General features: G+C 41.7%; 4 protein-coding genes across 7 annotated transcripts; all 4 read left to right on the top strand.

The window, feature by feature from the left end:
• On the top strand, nt 50-4,209 carry LOC8058012 (WD repeat-containing protein DWA2). Of its 3 annotated transcripts, none has more exons than XM_021465854.1 (14): nt 50-201; nt 291-374; nt 501-633; nt 738-849; nt 1,363-1,462; nt 1,636-1,763; nt 1,867-1,936; nt 2,439-2,527; nt 2,858-2,903; nt 3,077-3,147; nt 3,230-3,303; nt 3,379-3,437; nt 3,517-3,586; nt 3,783-4,209. In XM_021465854.1, exons 1-13 carry the CDS (start codon nt 154-156, stop codon nt 3,556-3,558), a joined length of 1,056 nt encoding a protein of 351 aa, XP_021321529.1. In that variant the 5' UTR covers nt 50-153; the 3' UTR covers nt 3,559-3,586; nt 3,783-4,209. The 3 variants fall into 3 exon arrangements, with proteins under 3 accessions (XP_021321529.1, XP_021321528.1, XP_002445713.1); XM_021465853.1 differs by having other exon boundaries at nt 3,710-4,209; XM_002445668.2 differs by having other exon boundaries at nt 3,688-4,202.
• On the top strand, nt 7,203-12,452 carry LOC8058011 (uncharacterized protein At1g04910). Of its 2 annotated transcripts, XM_002445667.2 has the most exons (10): nt 7,203-7,581; nt 7,688-7,750; nt 8,212-8,302; nt 8,500-8,576; nt 9,629-9,717; nt 9,827-10,010; nt 10,256-10,437; nt 11,047-11,149; nt 11,240-11,568; nt 11,665-12,452. In XM_002445667.2, exons 1-10 carry the CDS (start codon nt 7,402-7,404, stop codon nt 12,104-12,106), a joined length of 1,740 nt encoding a protein of 579 aa, XP_002445712.1. In that variant the 5' UTR covers nt 7,203-7,401; the 3' UTR covers nt 12,107-12,452. The 2 variants fall into 2 exon arrangements, with proteins under 2 accessions (XP_002445712.1, XP_021319906.1); XM_021464231.1 differs by lacking the exons at nt 7,203-7,581; nt 8,212-8,302 and having other exon boundaries at nt 9,618-9,717.
• Nucleotides 13,065-14,957, top strand: LOC110437145. The gene is made up of 2 exons (XM_021465456.1): nt 13,065-14,331; nt 14,576-14,957. The coding sequence occupies exon 1, from the start codon at nt 13,566-13,568 to the stop codon at nt 14,316-14,318; it is 753 nt and encodes a 250-aa protein (XP_021321131.1). The 5' UTR covers nt 13,065-13,565; the 3' UTR covers nt 14,319-14,331; nt 14,576-14,957.
• Nucleotides 18,077-24,282, top strand: LOC8057831 (probable rhamnogalacturonate lyase B). The gene is made up of 18 exons (XM_002445666.2): nt 18,077-18,150; nt 19,558-19,645; nt 19,889-20,334; nt 20,504-20,612; nt 20,732-20,853; nt 21,068-21,121; nt 21,240-21,359; nt 21,456-21,575; nt 21,666-21,807; nt 21,892-22,062; nt 22,181-22,336; nt 22,580-22,686; nt 22,800-22,890; nt 23,001-23,142; nt 23,216-23,375; nt 23,477-23,593; nt 23,687-23,813; nt 23,926-24,282. The coding sequence occupies exons 3-18, from the start codon at nt 20,321-20,323 to the stop codon at nt 24,163-24,165; spliced, it is 1,992 nt and encodes a 663-aa protein (XP_002445711.1). The 5' UTR covers nt 18,077-18,150; nt 19,558-19,645; nt 19,889-20,320; the 3' UTR covers nt 24,166-24,282.

The raw sequence follows: 25,338 nt of genomic DNA, 5'->3' as shown, positions 1-25,338 counted from the left end.
TATTTCCTAAGAAATACGCTTTCACTCTGCCAAAGCGTATTCTTTCTTCGTCTAAAGTAGTGTGGAAGGCGGCTGCCTGCTCCGCGCGGTCTCTTCCCGTCTCGGAGCGAGCGATCAGCGGCGTCGCCGCGCGGATCCGAAGCGCGCGCGAGAATGCAGGGCGGATCCAGCGGCATCGTCTATGGCGGCCTCAAGTACCAGGCAAGCAAAGCAGCAGCGGCACGGCGCTTTCTGGAACCTTCTTGAGCGACCTGTCTTAACCCCTTCCTCCTCTCTCTCTGCACTTGCAGGCGCGGTGTATCGCCGACGTGCGCGCGGACGCCGGCTCGACCACCTTCCTCGCCGGCACCCTCAGCCTCAAGGAGGAGAACGAGGTGCGTGTCTCGCCGCGCGTCGCGCCTGGTGGGATTGCGATTCGAGTACTCCTAGTACTTTTTCTGTCAGGGGAAATGGGGTGAGATTTGATTTGGATCTCGAATCCTCTGCGTGCGTCCAAGTAGGTGCACCTGATCCGGCTTTCGCCGGCGGAGGGCGAGCTGGTGTGCGATGGCCTCTTCTACCACCCCGACGAGATCTGGGACCTCAAATCATGCCCCTTCGATCACAGGATCTTCTCCACAGTCTACACGTCTGGTAAAGAACGGAAAAGTTGCCTCTCTGTTCGTGAGCATTGCAATTTGCAAATCTGTAGTGTGTGATTTTCTTGTAATTTGAAAATTTCGTGATGTGAATGCCAGGTGAGGGCTATGGTGCGTCAGTTTGGAAGATGCCAGAGGTCAATGGGCAATCAAACTCACCGCAACTTGACCAGCTCTTTGAGCTTAGTGGGCATAGGGGCAAGATTAGACGGTGCACTCCTGTTTCTGTTGATTTTTGGTTGCTCTAGTGATGTTTGATCTACTTACTGTACTAGATAGATTCTTCCTATGCTTTGAATTTCAGACTTATGTGTCCAACTTTGGTGGCTGAAATGCAAATGTGGGGTTAATGTTCCTTCCTGAACCGCATGGTGTTTATTTGTAGTTATATTATTTTGGCCTCATTTTTGTGACTACATCACTTGTTCGCTACACATGAACATTGAGATAAGAGTATAGTTACTAAGAAAGATGCAATGAATTCTTTCCTATCTAGCATGCTGCACGTGTTTCACATTATGAGCACCAATTAAGCAATACAAGGATTATTTCCCACAGTGCTCGTGAAGGACATAATAGATGAGAATGTTTTATTTCAACTTCTATAGTTATTTCGATATAAATCTTTTAAACTAGTCTCACTTGTTTCATATTCTTAAAAGCTGCTTGTGATATGTGTGTCATCTTTATTCATGGTTCTTGACACCTCTAAGCTGGTTTGCAGTGTGATCTGGTGGCCACTTGGAAAGCATGATAAACTAATTAGCATTGATGACCGAAATATTTTTCTTTGGAGCATAGACACGTCAAATAAATCAGCTAAGGTGTGCCATCATCCTTCTGTTCATCAATATATCATCAGCATACTTGCAAAATACTTTCTCTGTTTTCAAACATTAACTTAAGTACCAGATTATGAAATGTCAAGAACCTACAGACCATCTGTTTATATACTTCATACCTCACAATGGTGTTAATTTGAATTCATACATTACAGGTGATCTCACAAGGATCAGCTGACATGCTTCCAAATTTACGTGGTGGAGCTTGGGATCCACACAATCATAATTCAGTTGCTGCAATATCTGATTCGTCACTTCAGTTGTGGGATCTACGTTCTATGGAGTTAATACTTTATCTTGACCTTCTACTATTTACTATGTTTTTATCTGTAGTTCGGTTATTGAAATGTTGTAGTTATATTTATCTTTAAATGTACCATTCTCAGAAAATCAACTGCAATTGAACATGCACATATACGGGACGTGGATTATAACCCCAAGAAGCAAAACATTATCGTAAGTTCGACACTTTCTTGTTTCCCATATCAAGCAATACTTCATATATATTTACATAAAATGAATATTCTTATGAATTAGCTTTCTGTAGTAACACTGAAGACAACAGCTTTGTATTACCTTCTGTTTCTTGGTTACATTTCAACTTTATTTTGTTATATTTTGTTTGTGGATTTTGTATATTTTTTCTTGCTTCAGTAGTTAAGCATCATGTCCACACTGGGGTATGACATGAGTTGTTGCTGTGTTATTATTAAATAACTGATTAGAACTCTTGATTGTGTTTTACCAACAAATTCATTTTTTATTGGTTCATAATTGCATTAATTTAATCTAGATAAGTCCCAATCCAATTTCATAGAGTCTGCCTAATTGGACACCCGTGTTCAAGTTCAGTAACAAGGACAGCTATTACTGGTTCATTATTGAATTGTTATCAACTTATACTCCTGTGCCCAAATAAAATATTTGCTTCTGATTAGTAATCGATTATACACTTCAGGCAACAGCAGAAGACGAATTTGGAATTCGCTTGTGGGATCTCAGAATGCTTAAGCATCCTCTAAAAGATCTCCCTGGGCACTCACATTGGTATGTACTGTGTAAAAATATACTCAAACTAGAATCTTTCGCTGCAATCTTTAAATGTTTTCAATCTGTTCTGTTTGCATATATGCTGTGAATGTGTACGGTTTGACATTTACCTTCCATCGAACAAGAGCAACTTCATCCTTTTCAGATTTAGATTTCTAGAAATGCTTCGGTCACTAACATTTCCATCGAACAAGAGCAACTTCATCCTTTTCAGAGTTAGATTTCTAGAAATGCTTCGGTCACTAACATGTGTGATTACACAGACCTGTTTTGTCTTTCTTATATCTAGCAAATATCCAGGATTTTATGGTCTCATTATTTTTACAGGACATGGGCTGTTCGGCACAATCCTGAGTATGACGAGTTGCTTCTGGTCCGTCTCACTCCTCCCCTCACATGCAACTTTTTTGTGGGGTTAAAGTAATGATATATTGGTTTTATTCTGTACTGATGACATTGAATCTTTTGTCGAGTGCTGGAACAGATTCAACTGTAAATTTATGATATTGGTTTTATTCTGTACTGATGACATTGAATCTTTTGTAGAGTGCTGGAACAGATTCAACTGTAAATTTATGGTTGGCTAAAGTTAGCAGTGACGATTCTGAATCTGATAGGTCTGTGTTTTCTTTTTTGGTGTGTGTTTGTTATATCATTTTGTTTAAATTTGGGATATTGATGCCTGGTCATTTTCCACAGCCCTTCTGGTTCACCGAATAGGCAAGAAGAACCATTACTCAACTCATATACCGACTACGAAGACAGCATCTATGGTATCCTCCAACCTTCATACTTCACTTATCAATTAGAACTTTGACAAGGAATCACAGGGTTAATTAAAATTGTAGGTATTGCATGGAGCTCCCATGATCCATCATTATTCGCTTCTTTGTCGTATGATGGAAGGGTATGTGCTTGCATCATTTATTACCTTGTGGAACTTTGCCTACATGTTCTAAACATTCATGAGGTTCTCTGATGGTCAGGTTGTCTTGGAATCAGTGAAGCCCTACTTGCAGAGAAAATAAATCTTGCTCGTCTATCTTTTTTTGAATTGTAAGGCGTAAAATATGATTCCTCATTTCCTTTATCTTGTCCTTATTATTACCGAGTTTACCTCATGTCCTAATAAACTGTTCTCTCCCTGCAACCTGCAGGCTTGTTTGTTCATATTTGAAGCCGTGTAACTTTGCCTTGCCATTCTGTACCCTCTTCACAAGCATTTATGTGATGATTCATTTTACTGTTGTAGCAATGGCAGAAATATCGATAACAAGATTGATGCAGAAATCATCCTGGCTGACATAAGGTCTTCGGCCCAATTATTAAAGCCAGCAATGGTCGCAAAAAACCAGATCTAGCTTCAGTTGGAGATAGTACAGCACAGTTGAGACTGTCAGCAGTTTCCTTTCCTGTATCTTCAAATTTTGTTCGCTAGGATTTGGTGTTTAGTTGCTAGAAACTTGGCTGTGAAGATCTGATCTGTATGTTAATAACCGTTGTCCATCTGTCTGAAATATTGTTGCTTACTTGATTTGTAGGATGTTGTATATTTGAAAAGTGTCCATAAAAAGGTCTTGCGTTGTATGATGAGGTGGAGTTGGACTGAATTTGTAAAACCATTCAGAAATTCAGATTACCAGGATTAGTTAAAAAAAACTTTTGTTTTGCATTCGAAATTTCGTCCTTTGCAGGTAGAATTGAACTGAATTTGGTAAAACCACTCAGATTAGCAGGAATAATTTATTTTATGTAATATGTTCTGTATTCAATTTTTTCTTCTTTGGTTGACAGTAGTTGCCCATCTTCTTTGCGAGTTACATGTTCCTATAGTCGGTCCATGCCCAAAAAATGTGTTTAATGGCTCAAATAGGCCATCACATGTGTGCATTCCTCAACTTAGAAAAAAATGTGAGTTTTATTTCCAACGCCCGGGTAACAGCTAGGCAATCCTAGTTCTTTGAATTAATAAGTGAACCATGACCGAAAATTCTTCTGTAGTTGTCCAGGTTGTGCAATATGGTCTGTTAAATCTAAAAACTTTTTAAGATTCCTCATCATATCAAATTTTGTTGTGTATGTATGGAACATTAAATATAAATATAAATAACTAATTACATAATTTGTCTGCGAGACGAATCTTTTGAGTCTAGTTAAGTATCTCTAAGAGATTCTCATATTTTGTTCTCTAAAGTATGGTGTTTGTCAACTCCTAAATTAGTATGAGGAAAAAATATATTACTTTTCTCATCCCGGTCTTATGTTTTGTATCAGAAACTTTAAATTTGTTTCTGAACATATTTAAACCCTTCCATTACATCTTTCTCTTTTTATGTTTTTCTCACTTGGAACTTGGAACCCTATGTTTCTTTCTACTTACTAAACGGCCCGGGAAATTCTAGATGTGCCCTCCTAGGCCGCGCATATATATGCACGCGGATAAAATTTTGTGAGGTTGGGAAAGATGGGGAGAGAAGATGTTAAACTATTGGAGAGAATTTTTTCTTATTTTGCTAAAATAAAAATAAGGATGGAAAAGCCGAACAAACTGTTTTAGATGCTTTTAATCTATGGTTGGACAATAATTACCAAAAATAAATGAACGTGCTACAGTACCCAAAAACTTTTAACCTAGGGTAGACCTTGTTTAGGTCGTGATTTTTTAGGTTTAGCTATTGTAGCACTTTTATTTGTACTTGATAATTATTGTTCAACCATGAATTAATTAGGCTCAAAAAATTTGTCTCACAAATTATAGCTAAATATACAATTAGTTATTTTTTATCTATATTTAATATTTTATACATGCATCCAAAAATCTGATATGACGAGAAATCTTGAAAAAATTTGGGAACTAAACAAGGCCTTAGTTGCCTGCATAAGCTTTTATGCAGGAACACAGTGCTAAAAAGCAAACTGATTCGTATGTAGTAGTAGTTAGTGAGATTTTGATTGTATTACCGCACATTAAAGTTGTTACTAGAAAATTAAGATCTCAACTAGAACATGAAGCTAACTATATTTAACAAAATGCAAGAACCAAACACAATTTTATCAAAGCATGGCATACCCATGTAGGATAACCAAACATCAAGACATTGTTTTATGTTTATAATGGTTTGAGTTATGCTACATAAGTACAATACAGACTAAGACTAGTGTAACCAACCAATTAAACCTATAGCACCCCTTGTCTGATACTCCCTTCAGCCCAAATATAAGTCATTTTAATTTCTCGAAGAGTCAAAATATGTTTGACTAAATTTATATAATAAAATAATAATATTTATGGTACCAAATAAGTATTTTAGATTCTTCATAAATTATATTTTCATAGTGTACCTATTTGGCATTGTAAATCTTTATAAATATCTCTATAATTTTGATCAAACTTAAAATGCTTTAACTCTTCAAAAAAATTAGAATAATTTATAATTCAGAATGGAGAACGTACATCTTATTCTCTCGGATCACACTTTAGGGGTGGACTCCACATGCATTGTTGTCTCCTCCAAGAATATATCGAAGGCTTCAAAGCCATCTAGAGTAATGAGGAACACAATTTTTCACAATTATAAGCAATTTTTCACAATTATAAACATATATCCAAATTATCGCATAACTTCCTTACATTGAGCAGAAAAAATATCACAAAATATATCAGTTCATTGTTTGGTGTCTCCAACCAAGCTAAACAAAAAAGTTTAGCAAAAGCGCGAGCTACTTGGTATGAGCAGGTCCTTGACGTTTGCACTATAGAAGCTACGGCGTGTCGTGATGGCATCAAGATGGCAGTCCAAGCTGGGTTCCAACGAGTACACTTGGAGACTGATTGCCTTGACGTTGTCCAGCTCTGGAAAAGGAGAGGAATGCAACGCTCAGTCATTGCCCCTGTTCTGAAGGAAATTGTGGAGCTTAGCCAAGGCTTACTAGATTTCTCTTTCTCTTTTGTTAATCGAGTTTGTAAATTTGTAATAAAGTAACCCATGTTTTAGCCAAGCAGGTCTCTGAAACACATAGGCTGGAGAGGTGGCATGTAACTCCAGCATGTGTGGATGATCTTGTAATACTTGAGGCCTCGGCCAGCTGAGCTTAATACAAGCTAGCAAGTCACAAAAAAAAACAAAAAAGTTCGTTTGAACAGATCATGTTACCACAGCAAACCGCTATTGTAGTCATCAATTGCAGGACAAATCTACATCTAACTACCTCTATAATGTGTTTTTCAATCTTGGGCGAGCAGCATATTTTTGGAGGAAGGAACCGACTCCAAATGATCTCTTTGTATTTATTATTTTTGTTGGCCGTTGCGCGTCAAAGTGTCATATTTTTCTTAATATCTTTCAGATCTTTCAGACACTTTTTAGTTCCTCTTTGAGAAACTTTTTGCAAATAGGAGAACCATTTGAATCAAACAGTAAAATTAGTTCAGATATTTTTTAGTGATTGCAAAACAATTCTATTCAACCATAATTAATTTTTAAAAGAGACAGTAAAATGTGCCCCATATCTGATAAAAGTTACTAGTTATTAAAGCATATAATTTGATCATGAATAGGGTTCTTGTTTTTATTCTCAAACAGTGTTGATATGATATCAACAAAATGCTTTTTTTGTCTGCAATTCCGATGGGAAAAGGGGCGAGCAGACAACCCGTGTTTAACGACGACACACTCGCCGTACTGTGCTGTGTGCTGTAGCAGTGTAGTACTACCGTCCCTCCCTTTCCTCCGGAGTTCAAACAACCACTGATCCAGAGGCGGGCGGGCCTCCCATGCCGCCACCGCCGCCTCCAGGACCGTCTCACCAGCGCCGTCGCAGCGGCGCCCCCTCGCAGCTCCCCTGAGGGGCACGCCCTCTGGCCGCGGGACATGGTCCAGTCGCGGCGGCGCGGCGGCAACTACCCGTGCCCGCGCCGCGCCGCACTGCCGGCGGCGGGGCTCCTGCTCTTCCTCCTCGCCGCCGTCGCGCTGCTCTACGTCTCCCCGCCGCCGCTCGCCGACCACCCCGTGCTCGCCTCCTCCCGCCGCCGCCGGCCGCCCCATACCCTGGTATCGCATCGCACTAGTGACCTAGCCGCCTCTGTTTTTTTTTCTTCCTCCACATTTCTCGATCTAACTTGACTTGCTTTATGCGTGTGTGCTCTCGCTCGCGCAGCTGAACAGCTCCGGCAGCGGTGCAATGGAGGAGACCGAGCGCCGCGAGATTTCTCATGCTCCGGTAATTATGCGCTTCTCCGGTTAGACTGAGCACAGCAGATCATCACTAGTCTTTATCCTGTTTATTAGTAGAGTTGTGAGTTCAACACTCTGAATACTGAATTACCTCCTGTTAGTGTGACTTGTTAATCAGTTTGGGTGATGTTTGCTCTAATTAGAGTAAATGGATTGGGTTCCACTTCATGTTCCATTTTTTGGCAAATTAGATTGTGACAAGCTATTGGATTATTATTATTTTGTTATTTTTATTCTAGACGATTGAAATTTACTTGCTCTAGTAGATGTTTAAGCTTAACTGGATTTTATTTATGTTGCCATAAAATTATCTTGAAATGCACGGCTCTTATCTTCAGAGCTCCTGCCTCCTGCATCATTGATTTGGTTGCATTTCCCTAAGGCATGTGAAATTTGAGTTTTACTTTTATAATTGACGAGTTCATTACAACATTCTTTAAAATGTAGACGAATGGTTCGACCGTCAGGGATGACCTTTGGGGTTCAAAGCTTGCTAGCAAATTTTATGGGTGCAGCAATTCAAGCAGCAAGTTCCTTGGTAGGCAAACTTTTTGAAATCCACTGTTGGTTGAAATTTGGTGAAGCTGCATAGGACAATTTTATTTGTTCCACAGTTTTACAAGGCCACAAATGCTATGTGTTCAGTTGTAATTAATGCTTTTGAATTTCTGCAAATAGTTTTGACTGTATCTCTTAATTCATTTAACATGTAGTTATTGTTTCAAAATTGTGTAGATTCAAATATTACTACCCAACCAGACCGCTATTTGATGATTGTTACAAGTGGAGGCCTGAATCAACAGAGAACAGGGGTAAGCATGTGCTACATTGTTTTTTTCCCATAAATAATTTCCACATGGATGGATAGGTGTGTAGGACAAAGCATGTGTTACAACCTTGTTATACATGTTACAACCTTGTTATACATGTTACAACCTTGTTATACATGTGTTACAACATTTATGGTCTCATTGCCCTCTAATTATAGTAAACTGTAAAGCTCTTGAATTTGTACTGAAATCTGCTCCAAATGGTAGGATTATTTTCTGATGTTTCCCTGTGCTGGGTATCCAAACTCTGAAGTGATGCAACAAATATATTGCCAAGTGGCTAGCTAAACTAACACTAGATTCATTTATTTTACAAAGAAGCTAATGTTTTGTATCATATGGTCTGCCAACTTTCCTTTGTTTATATAATTTGGAACGATGTTTTCTTTTCCAGGCAAAGCATGATACATACAATCAATGTGAATATGTAATGGCCCATATCCATATACAGAATTAACTGTGTAAACTTGGATCATCCTTTTATGGATCATGTAGTCCTTAACTTAAAACATACTCCTTCCGATCCCAAATATAACATCATCCAGCCTTGTCCTAAATGCACCAAATGTAAGTCAATGATAACTTCAATACATCTGTCTGCTTCATTCTTCCATGTCTACCCCTACTTAAGTGAACACTAATCAGTGCAATACACTTACCACCCATCTTAACTCTAGCAATGATTGATTGGCAATATAGTCATTGTAATCCACCTTAATTCTTGTGCCCCAGTCCAAATGGACTTATATTTGAAATCAAAGGAAGTTTAGAACCTCAATGTATATATATAAACACTAGAAATCATGTGCTGATGCTTATAATATCCATACTGTTGCTTACTAGAAGTATATAGTGTCAATCCTCATGAGTCCTGACTAGTGCCTGGGAACATGTTGAACCCTTGAAATTTGAGGCCCGCCTGCAGGAGTGATTTTTTATGCTTTAGGGATAATTGTAATACTTATATGCCTTTTGGTCCCATGCTTGTTGTTATCTTTATATAGACCTAATTAGCATGCGCAGTGCACTTTCAGATAATTGATGCTGTTGTTGCTGCACGTATTCTAAATGCCACACTTGTTGTTCCCAAACTAGACCAAGCATCCTTCTGGAAAGATTCCAGGTTAGTTTGGAGTGCAAAGCACTTCTATGCCAGAATCTTCTAAGGCTTCTTGTGTTTCTAAGATGACTAAAGTGCTTTTGGGTTGTACTTAATACAACTTTTGCTGTAGCAATTTTTCGGATATTTTTGACGCCAACTGGTTCATCTCATCCCTATCAAAGGATGTAAAGATTGTGAAAGAGCTTCCACATATAGGAGGTAAACTTCGGGCTCCTCACAGGATGCGTGTTCCCCGAAAATGCACTGAGCGGTGTTACTTGAACCGTGTGTTGCCTGCACTCCTTAAGAAACATGTAAGTCATTGTATTGTAGCTGCGTTTGTTAATTTGTTACCAAGATACATAAGTTTTATATATGCTGTTATCTTGTGACTTAACCAATTTTATCCACTTGTGTATATATTCCTCGAGCTATATATATGAGATATTTACTCATTAAACTCCACGAATATATGAGGCTTTTTTCTGTGGCTATTTTAGATATTTTTTACTTTCTATAATTTTGAGTATTAAGATATCAGTTCTTTCACTTGATGCAGGTTATCCGATTGACAAAGTTTGATTATAGATTAGCAAACAGGTTGCAAACTGACTTGCAAAAGTTGAGATGTAGAGTCAACTATCATGCATTGAGATTTACTGCTCCAATTCAAGAGATGGGTGAAAAACTAATACAAAGAATGAGGGAGAGGAGCGAGTATTTTATTGCTCTTCATTTGAGGTGCACTCATATAATACTCTCATGTTTCAGATCACATATATCATTTCCTTTTTCTGCTAATAATTGAGAGGAGGATGGGCCTAATGCAAATAACATAGTTTCTTACTTTCTTTGTATAAGCAGATTAGACTTGAACCCCATTTAGAGATTAGAAGCTAGAACATTGGGAGCGCTTTCATCACCTGAGCTAGGGTGTGCAGGATGTCGATATCCCTCTTGTGTCAATCTGGCCTCAGCCTCTTTTCGGATTGTGGTAGGTGTAGCACATATCATGAAGTCAGAGTGACAACTTAAGGAGGGTCCTGAACTTCTGACTTGGCAGTTTGTCTTATCAAGGCAGACGTGTATTCTGTAGAATGATATTGCCTGGACACAATAAATGCTAGTGCAATGATAACCTTTGATTCATAGCTACCTAGCATCATTTGGCCAATAGGACCAGTATGGTAGTGGTAGAAGTACATGTGTGATCAGTTATCTTAGTCTGAAGTTACAGGATTTTTTATTTTTTATGACTACTTACAAATACCTTTTCCCAGTGCATGTAAGTTTTCTTTACAGCTCGTATTCTTGTCCCTTCCCTAAACATTATTCCTTTTGCAATGTCAGATTCGAACCTGATATGCTTGCCTTTTCGGGGTGCTATTATGGTGGTGGAGAGAAAGAGAGGAGAGAACTTGGTGCTATAAGGAAGAGGTGGAAAGGCTTGCATGTATGTATGCTATTGTGCTATCATATGATAGGTGCCTTGGAAAACCAAGATCGAATTTCCTAATGCAATGTCTGCTGTTCTGTATTTCAGCCTAACCCAGAGAAGGGAAGAAGGCAAGGTAGATGCCCTCTAACTCCTGAAGAGGTGGGTCTGATGTTGAGAGCCCTGGGCTACAGAAAGGATGTCCACATCTATGTAGCTTCTGGAGAGATATATGGAGGTGCAAGGACTCTGGCACCTCTTAAAGCTCTCTTCCCCAATCTCCATACAAAAGAAACAATATCTAGCAAAGAGGAGCTGGCTCCATTCTCTAAATATTCTTCTCGCATGGCTGCACTTGATTTCATTGTCTGTGATGAAAGTGATGCTTTTGTGGCTAACAACAACGGCAACATGGCTAAAATTTTGGCTGGACGAAGGTATCCGTTGCTTGACTTGCTTCACTATTCTTACTTGTATAACCATGTCATTGGTGGTTTATTACATGCCCTGACCATATTTCCTGCCCTCTGCAGGAGATACTTTGGGCACAAGAGAACGATCCGACCAAATGCCAAAAGGCTCTATCCCTTATTTTTGAACAGAGGAAACATGTCATGGGATGCATTCTCCTTAAAAGTACACATGGTTCAGAAAGGATTTATGGGAGAGCCCAAAGAGCTGAGGCCAGGGAGGGGAGAATTTCATGAGAACCCCTCTACCTGCATCTGTGAAAGGACTGATGGCAAAGCAGTAGCCAGAGCCAAATCTCAAGATGATCAAGTATTGAATAGTGGTGCTGACCAAGGCAAAGGCATTGGTGAGCCAGTTGTTCCTAATCGTACTGACGAAGAGGTGGGCGAACCTGACGATGACGAAGATGACCCAGCAGAGAGAGAGATTGTTGATGCTGAAATGGACGACGATGTGTTGGTCGGACCAGAGGATCCTGAGCTAGAACAGATTCTTTCAGACTAGTATCCGGCATCAAAGATGTTTGCACAAACTAATTTTTGGCTTGAGTGATTGACGAATTTTGCCCCGCCCCTCTAGATTGTACATACTTTTTGCGATGTAAATGTACGTATACATCCGATCTACTCTAGCTTAGCTCGCAGCCTTCTTAATGGTCCCTTTTGTAACATTTGTGGATTGTTATAGCTTGTATCATGGGTTTTGCTTTTGTGTAGCAACTCTTTGATGCCCTTTTTGTGTAAGCATCTTAGGGCATGTAGAATGTAAGGTGCTTACACACGGATAATTAAGGAGAGAGAATGTTGTTATACCATTAATAATTGATATATAAGTTAATTGATTAGGTACATTTGGTCATCTTGTTAACACACGTTAAACATTGGTCTTAAGTACCATTTGAGTTTTATATTTTAGTAGCTATTCTTCATATCGAACGCCTGAAATGAATTTCCAAAATATGATACTTAGCATCTTAGGATCTTATCCATCTTCTAAGCATCAGTTGTGAGTGTCTGGTGAAAAAAAAAGGGTTATACATGCTGTGCAGCAGGTGCAATTGTGTAACCGAATAGTGTTGCCTCATGCCTGTGCTGTGAACCAGCATAGCCTATCAGTAATGCCTGTTTCCCTGCCCGTTGGGAAACTGGCAAAGAGAAATCAAATTGCTTTTCAGAGTGCTTCTCTTGTTCAATGCTTGGTGGCTAGATACCTAGCAAGACAGTAATGATCAATGGGAAACTGGCAAAAAGAGAACCGTGAACCAGCATATTCCTATTGGGAAACTGGCAAAGAGAAATCATGAAATCAAATTGCCTTCAGAAGTTCAGAATGTTAATTACAATGGAGAAACAGTATGAAATTGCAGTTCCATTTAGAGGTGATTCATTCGGATAGATGATGAGTCATTCAGACAGTGGATGCCATAATATAATCTAACTGACTCCAAATGTAATCTGAATTCAAATGAAGCCTTTGATTACCCTCATAAAAATTCCACTTAATCAATACAAAGTCTTGCTCTCTCGCTCAAGTTCAAATTTCACAATGTTGCTTTTTTATTAAAGCTCATCAATGCATCATTTGAATTAGCAAGTAGAGACCAGGTGGATGTATTCTATAGTACCCCTTTTGTTCCAAATTATAATAAGAATTTGATCAAACTTGAAATATTTTAACTCTCAAAAAAAAGTTAAAGAAAGTTGAAATAACTTATAAACAGGGCCTTTTCTGCAACGTTTTCTCTCTCTCTCTCTCTCTCTCTCTCTCTCAAATTTCTTTAACTTCCGGCGGTATCGGATTCTCCGATCCATCGCGCTGCATATTCGCTACGTGCCGAACTGCCGATCGATCGAGCTTCATATTATACCAACTATAGCCGGGACCAGAGAAGACCCTGCTGCTTTCCCATCTCTCATTTGCATATCCAAAACGTACGTCAGCTAGTGCGGCCGTTCGGGTGCCTATGGCGGCGCCAAACCACGTCGACCACCACCAGCCGGCGGCCGGCGCGTCGTCGTCGGATTCTCCAAAAGTTGGTGGCCACGAGCCAAGTGTCGTATCGCCAGATGATCGTAATCCGACTCGACTCCTTGGGATGCCGATGGCCGCGCCGAATCAAGTCGATCAGCCCCAGGCTGCTGCTGCTGCGGCGGCGGCGGCGGCCGGGGCGTCCGTTTCTTCTGCCACCGCCGGCCACTGTCCGGGCGTAGCGCCAGATGGCGACGACCTTACTCTAACCCTAACCAAACAATTTGCCACAGCAACTCTCGAGACGGCCGCCGCCGCCGCCGTGGCGAATAATAAGTCGTCGCCCGGTGTGTCCGAGTCGTCGCCTCCTATCCGGGCGAGCCTAGACACGCCGCCGGCGGCGGCGGCGGCGAAGCCAGCAGGCAGCCGCGCCGAGCGCCGGGCGCGGCGGCGCACGAGGCTGCACCTCATCCGGGTGCCCACGGACTACCTGCGCGCCGGGCAGGAGAGCCGCGACCGGAGCCGCAGGCGGGAGCTTGTCCGGCGATGTGTCGGCAAGCTCTTCGATGTCCACGAGGACCGCGCGAGCGAGCGAGGCATCTCCGCCATGATGGCTCGCCTGACCACGACGCTGAAGTCGGCGTCTGTGGGTGGAGGTGACGCCGCTGTCTCTGCCGCGGCGTCGTCGCCTGAGCATGCTGGGCTGGCGGATCTGCTCGAGAAGATGGCGCTTTCGAAGAAGCGTTGATCGAGGATTCGAGGTAGGCTGCTCGGTGTCTCTTTTTTTTTTTTGATAAGGCCTTGTTCAGTTCCTATTTTTTTTTGTTTCAGCTAGTGTAGGATTTTAATTTTTATTTAGTAAATATTGTCCAATCATAAATTAATAAATTTAAAAGATTCGACAAACTGTACAATTAATTTTTATTTTTATCTATATTTAATACTCTATGCATATATTATAAGATTTGATGTGACAAAATTTTTTGAAAAGTTGTTAGTTTCTAGGTAAACTATAAACAACATGTTCGTCTCCTCCTGAAGACCTGAACCATCCCAGTCCGAGAGCGATAAACTACTGGTTTTTATGATGGGCCGAACAGAAGTACAAAAGAAGTGGGCCGTGGTAGCAGAATTGAATCCAATTTGGCCCACTGTGGTAGTATCTTTGTTACTTTGTGAACAACATTGTTGGTTTGGCGGGCGTTTAACATAGCGGATTGATAGTGACAATTTAATTTTGTGTGACCCTGAGTCTCCGTCATCATCATTATCTAACTCCAGTGCCAACCACGTTTGTCCACCTGCTCCAAATCTATGTACGAACCTAATAACCCATTAAAAATATTCCTTGCTCAAAATAGAAAGTTTAAGGTTCGCGTGATTTTAAGTAGTAATTATATATGGAATATTCATAAAATTTTACAAAATTTTGAAATTATAACTGTACCTCCAAGGGAGAATATGGTGATATTCGTGCCTGTCGACGCCCAAATCCATATCATCATTATTTATTTCTCTCCGTCTTTAAAATCTTATTCATACTCGTTGGACAGTGATCAAGACATCAAGTTAACGAAGGAGGTGCGCTTTGAGTTCAACTACTAGCTTTTATCACTATTATGTGCAAATATGTGTGCTATACATATATGTGGGCTCCAAATCGAAGTTGAACCCTTAATGGAAACCTCAAATTCACTCCTTCAAATTTTAGTAAATTGACTAAAATTTGTTGAAAGTTTCTCATTACAACAACTTGCTACTTTTGTACATATTGATACGAGTAGATCTTTATAAGTGACTCACATTAAAAGACGGACCCCATGGTTTCACATTCACACCTAAAAATTTGTGCAAAACAGTTGATTTTTTCTTTAGAGATGACTTAGCATAGAAGCCCACATCTAAAAAGGCAGAACCTAAAACTTAAAACCTCGTGTTCACACTTAAAACTTAAAAATTTTAAGTTGATGCACAAATTAGTACTTAATACCTCATGTTCACACCTTAACTAATGCACCACTTGTACACCATTGTTCACACCTAAAAATTTGTCACATTCACACCTAAAAATTTGTGCAAAACAGTTGATTTTTCTCTTTAGAGATGACTTAGCATGGAAGCCCACATCTAAAAAGGTGTGGACTTGAGCAAGTATATAGATACATGTCTCATAGTTGGATGAGAAATTTTGTTGCCATTTAAATGATGTATGTATGACTACATTCATGTATCTAATTGCACTTCAAAAATGCATAAAAGCTATAATTCTATACAGCTACGGTGAAAATCATTTAACCATTTAGTCGGTTGCCTGAACCGTCTAAACTCTAAACGAAAGATTACTAACTGTTTAGAGCAAGGCCATAAACCGTCTAAACTCTAAACGAAAGATTACTAACTGTTTAGAGCAAGACCAATAACTTTGACTATAAGCCAAGTCCACATCATCTTGAGACAACATAAGAGACAAGTAATACAACAGCTTGGCTGTATAAAAAATATTCATGCATTTAAGTCATTAAGACTTGGTGATCAACACTAAACACATCTCTGTAGCTACTTGTGTTGCTGGCACACTCAAGTCTATGGACATGCTCACAAATAAATCAAACAAGGTGTCAACTGAAGCAAAAATAAGCAATAACATAGTTCACTGGTAAATATATAATGGCTCTTACAACCAAGTTCACAACATTAGATAGACTAAGGACACACAAACATAAAAGCTTGAAGAACAAAACATGGTCTGTAGTGGTGGCAGCGCCGTCTCTCACTTTGACTGACGAGACATCCGATTTGGCTAGGGCTATCAGATCGAGATGGCAGATCCTTTGAACAAGTTGGAGGAGAGGCCTTAAATCGTCCCAAAAGAAGACGATTCGACTTTGGGAGAGTAGGATTTGTCTCGCCCACGGAGCTAGAATCAACGATTTAGGGCCATGCGAAGAGGATTTTGCGCGCTCTTTTACAAGATGGAAAGGGGGGCGTGGATTGCTGCGGGAGGGAGAAGAGAGGAGATGCACACGGGACCGAGAAAGGCTCACACCCTACATTCCTAATCGACTAGCTCGACGCTAAATCGGCTCTGCGGCGTGATTTCTCGTGCTGCAGCTCGGCGCAAGATGCGTCGACCAGCTGGTTGTCTCCTCCCCCTTTTTTTTCCTCCACGTAAGATTTTGCTAAGTTGGCTTAACTAGCCAAGTGGCGTGACCTTATTGTACCTCCTCTTAGACTGTCTCTAACAGACTTGGCAAACGGCGAGGCAAACGCAAAATGAGTCGCCTCTCTCCACAGTGTTTTAACCGAAAGAAACACACTCCAACAGAAGAGGCAAACATGTAAACCATTTTGCGTCCTGGGTGAACCAGAAGGCAAAAATGAGTCGCCTCTCTCCTCGACGCAAAACTGGATGAAGCTGACGCCGTCGAGGTCCTGCTCCCTCTCTCCCTCCCTCCTTTTCTTCTGCCCCCACTTCCACTTCTCCTAGCCATCTGGCTCGCCGCGCGCCACTGGTTCCTGCCTCCGTGCGATTCGAGGAGGCTGGTCGGAGCGGCCCGCAGACGACGACGGCGAGGCGCGAGCGTGGTGCCGACGAGGGGCGGCCAGGCGGGCTCACAGATGACGACGGCGAGTCGCGACCACGGTGCCGGCAGGGTGCGACTAGGCGGGCCCACAGATGGAGGTGATAGGCAGGCGCTCGACGACCTCGGTGCTTGATAGCTCGGCGGGGAGGATGGCGAGATGCCAAGATCTGCTCGGCGGGGAGGGAGGCGCTCCCATCGTCGCTTGGAGATGTCGCAGGCTCGCAGCCATGGCGTCCCATCCCCACCGGTGGAGAGAAGAAGGGAAGAGGCGGTGTGGGGCGTGGCTCACGGGGGAAGAGAAGAGGATGCGTCTGCTGTTGGAGAAGAGGAGTTATGAGTTCTGTATTCTTTTCCTGTGCGTTACCCAAATCGGCGAATGCGTCTTGTATTTGGGTCATATCTGTTGGAGACAGCCTTAGCGATTAACCTAGATGATAACACTGTTGGGAACTGTGACAGCCTCGGGGGCCAACGCAGGCTTTTTGGTTGGGACTTGGGTGGTCATAGCACTGAACTGCTGAATCAGGAGACTTCACGGTCGGCAATAGTTTCGGTCAGTGAGTTTCAAAACATTGGGGCTGCTGCTGCTAACAATAGGCCTCACCCCATGTTCTGTTCGTCCTCTCAAATTTGACTTTTCAGTTCAATACTTCAATCCAATGAACAAGTAGCACTCTGACCTTCGTAACCCAGCGAAGTACTAGTTGCAAAATACTCCTACTATTTATATATTTCTTCATTTTGCTTAGCTAAAAAATTATGATAAAAAATATTGTTCGTTGATTTATTATGAGAGAAAAACATACTCAAATAACATATAGATTCGGCTGATAAGCTTAGATAAACGGAGCTAACAAGGGTAAGTAAGTCAAATCGAAAGGGGTCCGATGCTTGTCACAGTTGTAAAAATCCTTGTTGGGTTCCTCTTTTTGCCCGTGTCTGCCATTACTCCTGCTTTGCGTGCTGCTCAGCCTCTCTGCAACTGTAAGCTCCCAGGTACCATACCGCTACTATGCTCTTGTGATCCACTCCACTGCTCTGCTTGTGTGCTTATATTGTATTTATATTACTGTAAATTCCTAGGCGATCCTTGCTTTGCCTAGCTAGCTCGATCAACCTCTTGTCCTGTGTCTGGAAGCTTTCTGCTTTCACCCACTCCAGTCCAATACACTGTAACTTGAATTCCTCTTGTGATGGAAATGGAAGTGATCAACAAATCCATGCGCTCGATCCTACTGCAAAACTCAGAGTAATCGACCGTACTTGCTCGGTGCTCTAGCAAGGCAGTAACAGCCCGTGAGCATGGCATGGCATGGCAGCTGTCCTGCTCTGCCTACCGGAGCAGCAGGGGATGACATGAGAAGGTAGAAAATTCCACGGATCACATGCGTGACGACGACTGTTCTTTGCCGTCCTCTCTGCATGATCGGCCATGGCGGATGAGAGAGAGAGAGAGAGAGATCTCGGCGAGATCCAGGAAGACGAGGCCAAAACACTTTCCCCAATTGCCTTGCCAATTGTCATCGGCATCGGCCTCCAGAGTCTCCACTCTTCACCAAACTTTTCGCCTCACGATGCCGTCGTCGAGACGAGACGATGGCGACACGCGCTATGCGCGGCAGCTGCCGGCTTCCACGTGTCCATGCCTCTCTGGCTCTGGGCGGCCGCCCACCACCGTGATTTGCCTTGCCATACTTAATTAGTGTAGAGCTCGGATTAGCATCTGATACTATTCTGATTAACAATGGCAACATCGATTGCCAGTCATTGCTGAATCATGATGTTTGCAAGGGCACCAACTATAGTCTACCAGTACTACTACTTTAACCAAGAATTCCAACAACACCTCGCAGTGTGGGCTTAACAATCATTGTCAAATCTATCCAACTGCCGAAAAAGAAAAGAAAAAAGATTCTTCGTTTCCTGCTTAAACCAAACTTCGGATAGGACTGGCCGACGCATTCAGATATTCCTTTTCTTTGACACGCACTCATTCAAATGGTTCAGATCTTTTTAGGTTGTCTTTGGCAAGATTTTTGTTGGAACTTCTTCACTAATAATTTAATTAAAAGCTCTATAAATTTTAAATTATAAGTCATTCCAAAAATCTTGAAAAGTCAAAGAATCTTAAGTTTGACTAAAATTGTAGAGAGAATTATAAATATTTTTGACATCATGAAAATATAATCGATAAAGAATCTAATGATACTTAGTTGATATTATGAATGTTATTCTTTTATCATATAAATTTGGTCAAACTTGAGATGTTCTGACTCTTCAAGATTCTTCAAATGACTTATAGTTTAGGATGAAGAGAGTATACATGAGAACGGCCAGAAACTATGAAGCTATTTCTCTTTCTTTTACTACAAGCCTGAATCGTCAAAATATGGTTTTTCTCAGGCTTTACCTTATTGGAGAAGTCAAATCCTTGTCAAAGAGAGCCTAAGGTTGGAAACAGTGACTGCATGTTGATGCTAAAATTAAAATCGTAAGGTTCTGTTTGCATCTCTATAGATATAGTTATTTGATAATATATAGTTCTCTTTGGATACAAACATATATAGATAATAGCCTAGCTAATTGTTAACAACCATTCCGCTAGACTAAATCGGGTAATGAGACATTAGCCACCTAACTATTATATCATATAATGAATTCAAACAGGGCCTAAATCAGGGTAGGAGTCATCACTGACACTTTGATCAGCCTAACTTTAGGTACGTACTCACAGATGAAACACGGCTCTGTTGAAGGCAGGATCGGAGCTAATAGCGTCATTTAGAACGGCTTTCGGTGCAGCCACAAGCCAGCGAGCCACTTCCGATCTTCGCCATCCCTGCAGCGGACAGCAAGCACTCACAGTCACAGGTGTGCACTGCCGACCAACCACCAAGAATTGAAGACGCGGACGCCCTCAATATTCAGCGGACTGCCAGAACGGACGCCATTGCCGCCCTCCTCCTCGCTCCATCTCCTCCTCCTCCTTGGCTTCAACTCCACTCCTCCTCGCATGCTTGCTTTCCAAACCAAGGGATAACAGATAACATAACCGCCGCCCGTCTACGCGCCCGCCTCCACGTACGCCGGCCGGCCCATCCCAACTGCACCCAGCAACAGCTAGTGGAAGACGAAAGGGCTTGCTCGGTTGCTCCGTCCATCATCCATGGGCAAGCTTAGGTACTACTCCTGCTCCTGTTGCTGCTAATCGCATCCATGTGCTTAGGCAATGCCGCCATTACTGCTCCTAGATTTATCAGCCAGTTTCTCTCTATATATACACACATACACACACTCACATCACATGCCCTCATCTCTCGTGGTGCCGTACGCATCTCTCTGTTTGAAGCTGTAGGAGCCTCTGTGCCTGCTGCATGGGCCCTCCGCGGGCGGCCTCGCCGGCCGGCGCGGCCGTCGACGCCACCGCCGGCGTCACGGTCAAGGTCACCGACAGATATGTGAGTAGTCCCCGTCTCTGCCCGCTTTTTTTTTTCTTGTTGTGGGGTTGACGTCTCACCCGCGCCGTTCTGCCACGTGGATGGGGATATACTGAGCCGGGTGCGAACTGCACGCGCAGGTCGAGATAAAAAATGGCATCTTTGAGCTGACGCTGTCCAACCCGGACGGCATCGTCACCGGCGTGCGCTACAATGGTGTGGATAATCTCATGGAGATTCTTAACAAGGAAGACAACAGAGGGTACCGTTTCTGTTTTTTTTTTTCTTCTTCCTCTGCCTGTCCTCTGGTTACTTTATTCTTCATTACTATGATGACTTTTTCAGTCTCTCGTTTTGGTTAGTTCAAGAGATTGCTACTAGTTGGATCTTTGGCACAGTTAACACTGTTCTATGTTCTTCACTTCATTAACATTTCTGTTGTGACAGAGCTGACAAATTGCTGCATGTCGTGTCAGGTACTGGGACCTTGTTTGGAACCCACCAGGACAGAAAACTGGCATCTTTGATGTGTAAGAGCTCTCCTGATTCAAAGTTCAGACTAGGCTACTGCCTCCCTATGATTTCATTTTGCTTCTGATTCAGACAAAAAAATCCCAAATGAATCTGAAATGGAGCACTCTCATTCAGGATCAAAGGCACAGAATTCCGCATCATATACCAAGATGAAAACCAGGCTGAGGTATCCTTCACCAGGAATTGGGATCCTTCCCTTGAAGGAAAAGCTGTCCCCTTGAACATCGATAAGAGGTGACTGATGCACAAGTATAGGAATCCAGCTATCTCACCAGTTCATTTCAACAGGCCAAGAAAAGCATGTTCAACAGAGCAAGTGTTTCTGTGCAGGTTCATCGTTCTCCGTGGTTCATCCGGGTTCTACACCTATGGAATCTATGAGCATAAGGAAGGATGGCCTGATTTCGGCTTGGGAGAGACAAGGGTGGCTTTCAAGCTGCGGAAAGACAAGTAAGCCTAGTTACTGGTTTTTCTTCTTGTTCACTGAATGTCTGAATGTTGCTGTCCACTGAAACCATATATGCATTGGTGTAATTGCAGGTTTCATTACATGGCACTGGCTGACGACAGGCAGAGAATTATGCCAATGCCTGACGACCGATTGCCTCCCCGAGGCCAACCATTAGCATACCCTGAGGCTGTGCTCCTTGTGGACCCAATAAATCCTGATCTCAGAGGGGAGGTAAGATGGCCTGACAGAGATAAAGATGATACATGCTGGTTATCCATGGTAAGTATCTGAACGTCGCTGATAATGTTTGTCAAGGTTGACGACAAGTACCAGTACTCTTGCGAAGACCAGTACAACAATGTCCATGGGTGGATGTCATTCGATCCTCCAATTGGCTTCTGGCAGATCACTCCGAGTGATGAGTTCAGGACAGGAGGACCCCTGAAGCAAAATTTGACTTCTCATGTTGGCCCCACTATGCTGGCTGTAAGTTCAATCATCATCATGATCTGGAATGCACAGAGTCTGGAATCTGAACCAGCGCTCAGATCATTCGATGATATGACATTTATTCTTCTGAATGTGTTCCTTCATATGTTTGCAGATGTTTCTTAGTGCACATTATGCGGGGGATGACCTCTCACCAAAGTTTACGAATGGAGAATACTGGAAAAAGGTCCATGGACCGGTATTCATGTATCTTAATTCTAGTTGGGATGGAAGTGACCCAACTATGCTATGGGAAGATGCAAAAGTTCAGGTGATAATATTTCAGACACATAAGCGCTTGAGGATAGTACAGGTTTATTTTCACTCAGAAATTCAGAATCAGTATAGGGACACTCATAATGTACTGGGTGGGAAAACTCTAAGATTCTCAATTACAAAGGACTGAAGGAGTAACTACTGCAGTGCTGCCTAGTTATCTATTCTGCATGTTATGAGTATTACCAAACTGTGGAAGTCACTTTGTTTTCTTTTTTGTTTTGCCTCGCGTAATCAGATGATGATTGAGAAAGAAAACTGGCCATACTGTTTTGCACTTTCAGAGGATTTTCAGAAGACAGAGCAAAGGGGTTGCGTCTCTGGTAGATTACTAGTCCGAGACAGGTATCGTCAAGGACTACCACTTTCCAGTCTTCACAGCAACAAGTTTAGGAATTTTACATTACCCTGGTATATATATAAAACCATTGACTTTTCTTAACCACGATGTCAATTAGGTATATAGATGATCAAGACCTTTATGCCTCAGGAGCCTATGTAGGCTTGGCGCTACCAGGAGAAGCTGGATCCTGGCAAAGAGAGTGCAAGGTAAATCAGCATGCCATGTACATCACTCCCGGTTTCTGTTCACAGAATGAGTTGTGTTGTATTGTACTATTAGAGTACAAATTTTATTCTCACATATTGCATTGCTACAGGGATACCAATTCTGGTGTAGAGCAGATGTAGATGGGAGCTTCTACATAAGGAACATTGTAACTGGGAAGTACAACCTGTATGCGTGGGTTCCGGGTTTTATAGGGGACTACAGATTAGATGCTACACTGACCATATCTTCAGGTAAGCATCTTCAGTTAGCATATGCATTCCTCTTGCAGCTTTTAATTTTTTTCCTGAGATATTCTCTATGCAGGGGATGATATTTATTTGGGTGACCTTGTGTATGAACCGCCAAGAGACGGGCCGACTATGTGGGAGATTGGAGTACCTGATCGATCTGCCGCTGAGTTTTATGTTCCTGATCCTAACCCCAACTATGTCAATAGATTGTACATCAACCATCCTGCAGATAGGTAAACTGAAACTGTAAAGCTACATGCTGACTTGTTTTTTGTTGAAAGCATCAAGTCATCATTAGTTCTCATCATATTGTGTTCTTGGTTGGCCATTGCAGATTTAGACAATATGGACTTTGGGAACGATATGCTGAACTATACCCTAACAGTGACCTGGTATACACAGTTGGCCAAAGTGACTATACCACCGATTGGTTCTATGCTCAAGTTAACAGGTGATGTTTTTCCTGTTTCTTTTGTGAAAACAAACATAGCTATGAATTATTGCTTCTGCCTGGAACTAACATCTGTGGCGGTCTCCACATCAGAAAACTTGATGACAACACTTACCAGCCAACAACATGGCAAATAAAGTTCAACCTTGACAGTGTCAGTCCAAGCAGCACCTACAAGTTCAGAGTGGCTCTCGCGTCTTCTGCACTCGCTGAGCTGCAGGTTATTTCAGAAAGAAGACTTTGCTCTTTATTTCCTATCTGCATTCCTGTCTTCTTTCGTCAGATGTCATCACTGAAACACCTACTCCTGCATGATGAATCATCTTGCTCAGGTTTTCTTCAACGATCAGGACAAGGCTCGTCCTCACTTCGCCACTGGGCTGATCGGCAGGGAGAACGCGATAGCAAGGCACGGGATCCACGGTCTCTACTGGCTGTTCAATATCGATGTGGCTAGTGCTTGGCTTGTGCAAGGGGTGAACACCATCTACCTGAAGCAGCCCAGGAGCCAGAGCCCGTTTCAGGGATTGATGTACGACTACTTGCGTTTGGAGGGGCCGTGTGGCTGCTAATCTTTTGTGTGTGGAATTGCGTTGCTAGATGTAAATTTAGAACTGCATTCACTGTATCAACCGAATGCCACCACCAGTTTAAAACTGGCGCCAATAACCATGGCTTATTTGTGGACAGCAATGTTTTTATCTCACAACAATTCAGCCAACAATACTTTCAGACAAGCGAACAGGCGGAGTGTCAAGTCATGATCTTCGGGTGGTCTTTGCCCTCAAATCCTTAAAATTCTTTTGTCCCCATTTGTAATCCCTACAATAAACTCAGAGCACCTGTGCTTAGGAACACAAATTGATCGCCACTGGACATAGGGCAAGTTGCACTTGTACGAACCATACCCCGAGTCTCTGAGTTAGCTATGCGGAGTCCGGAACCAAAGCGTGACTCTTGACTACTACTTGGTTTTACGAAACATCGACTACTACATGGTTCTATCTATGAAACATCGACAAAATGGGATGGAATCGAACTTGTCGCCCTTCTTTAATTGTTGGGTGGGCCTAATTCAATAGGACCGAGACATAGCCTTATTTAATTGGTACTCCCTCCGTTCCAAATTATAAGTCATTTCAAAAAATCTTGGAGAGTCAAAGCATTTTCAAGTTTGACAAAAAAATATAGAAAGAAATATAAAGATTTATGTCATAAAATAGGAACACTATGAAAAATATAACTGACAAAGAATCTAATGATACTTTGTTGGTACCAAAAATGTTATTATTTTGCTAATCACGTTGATGATCATGTCTGGTTAGAAAATAAAATGGGGGTACAGATGTTTTTTATGCTCTCTCTTAATTTGTCTTAAAATTTCTAGAATACACTATATTATAGGACAGAGGTAGTATGTCACATATGAGGAAAATATTAGAATATAGAATATATGTTGTGTACTTTTTTAATAAATATAGTTTGTTAGATCATCGTAAAATATGTTGTGTACTTTTTTAATAAATATAGTTCGTAAAATCCAACGATGCATACTCTTTTTTTATTACTCCCAAAATTTCTATGCCTTTTAATTTGGACCTCTTCAACTAATGATCTAATTTCTATAATTATTTTATTTAATAATCTTGGGAGTGTATTGAGTTGTAATCAATTTACGTGTGATCTCATCTTTCCTAATTTGATGTAATTTTCCAATTTAGCTTATTTTTCATCGCTCCCATCAT

This window comes from Sorghum bicolor, chromosome 7, assembly GCF_000003195.3.
Source record: "Sorghum bicolor cultivar BTx623 chromosome 7, Sorghum_bicolor_NCBIv3, whole genome shotgun sequence".
Taxonomy (NCBI): domain Eukaryota; kingdom Viridiplantae; phylum Streptophyta; class Magnoliopsida; order Poales; family Poaceae; genus Sorghum; species Sorghum bicolor.
Note: the sequence above shows the minus strand (reverse complement) of the source record. Positions and strands in the feature narration are given on the sequence as shown.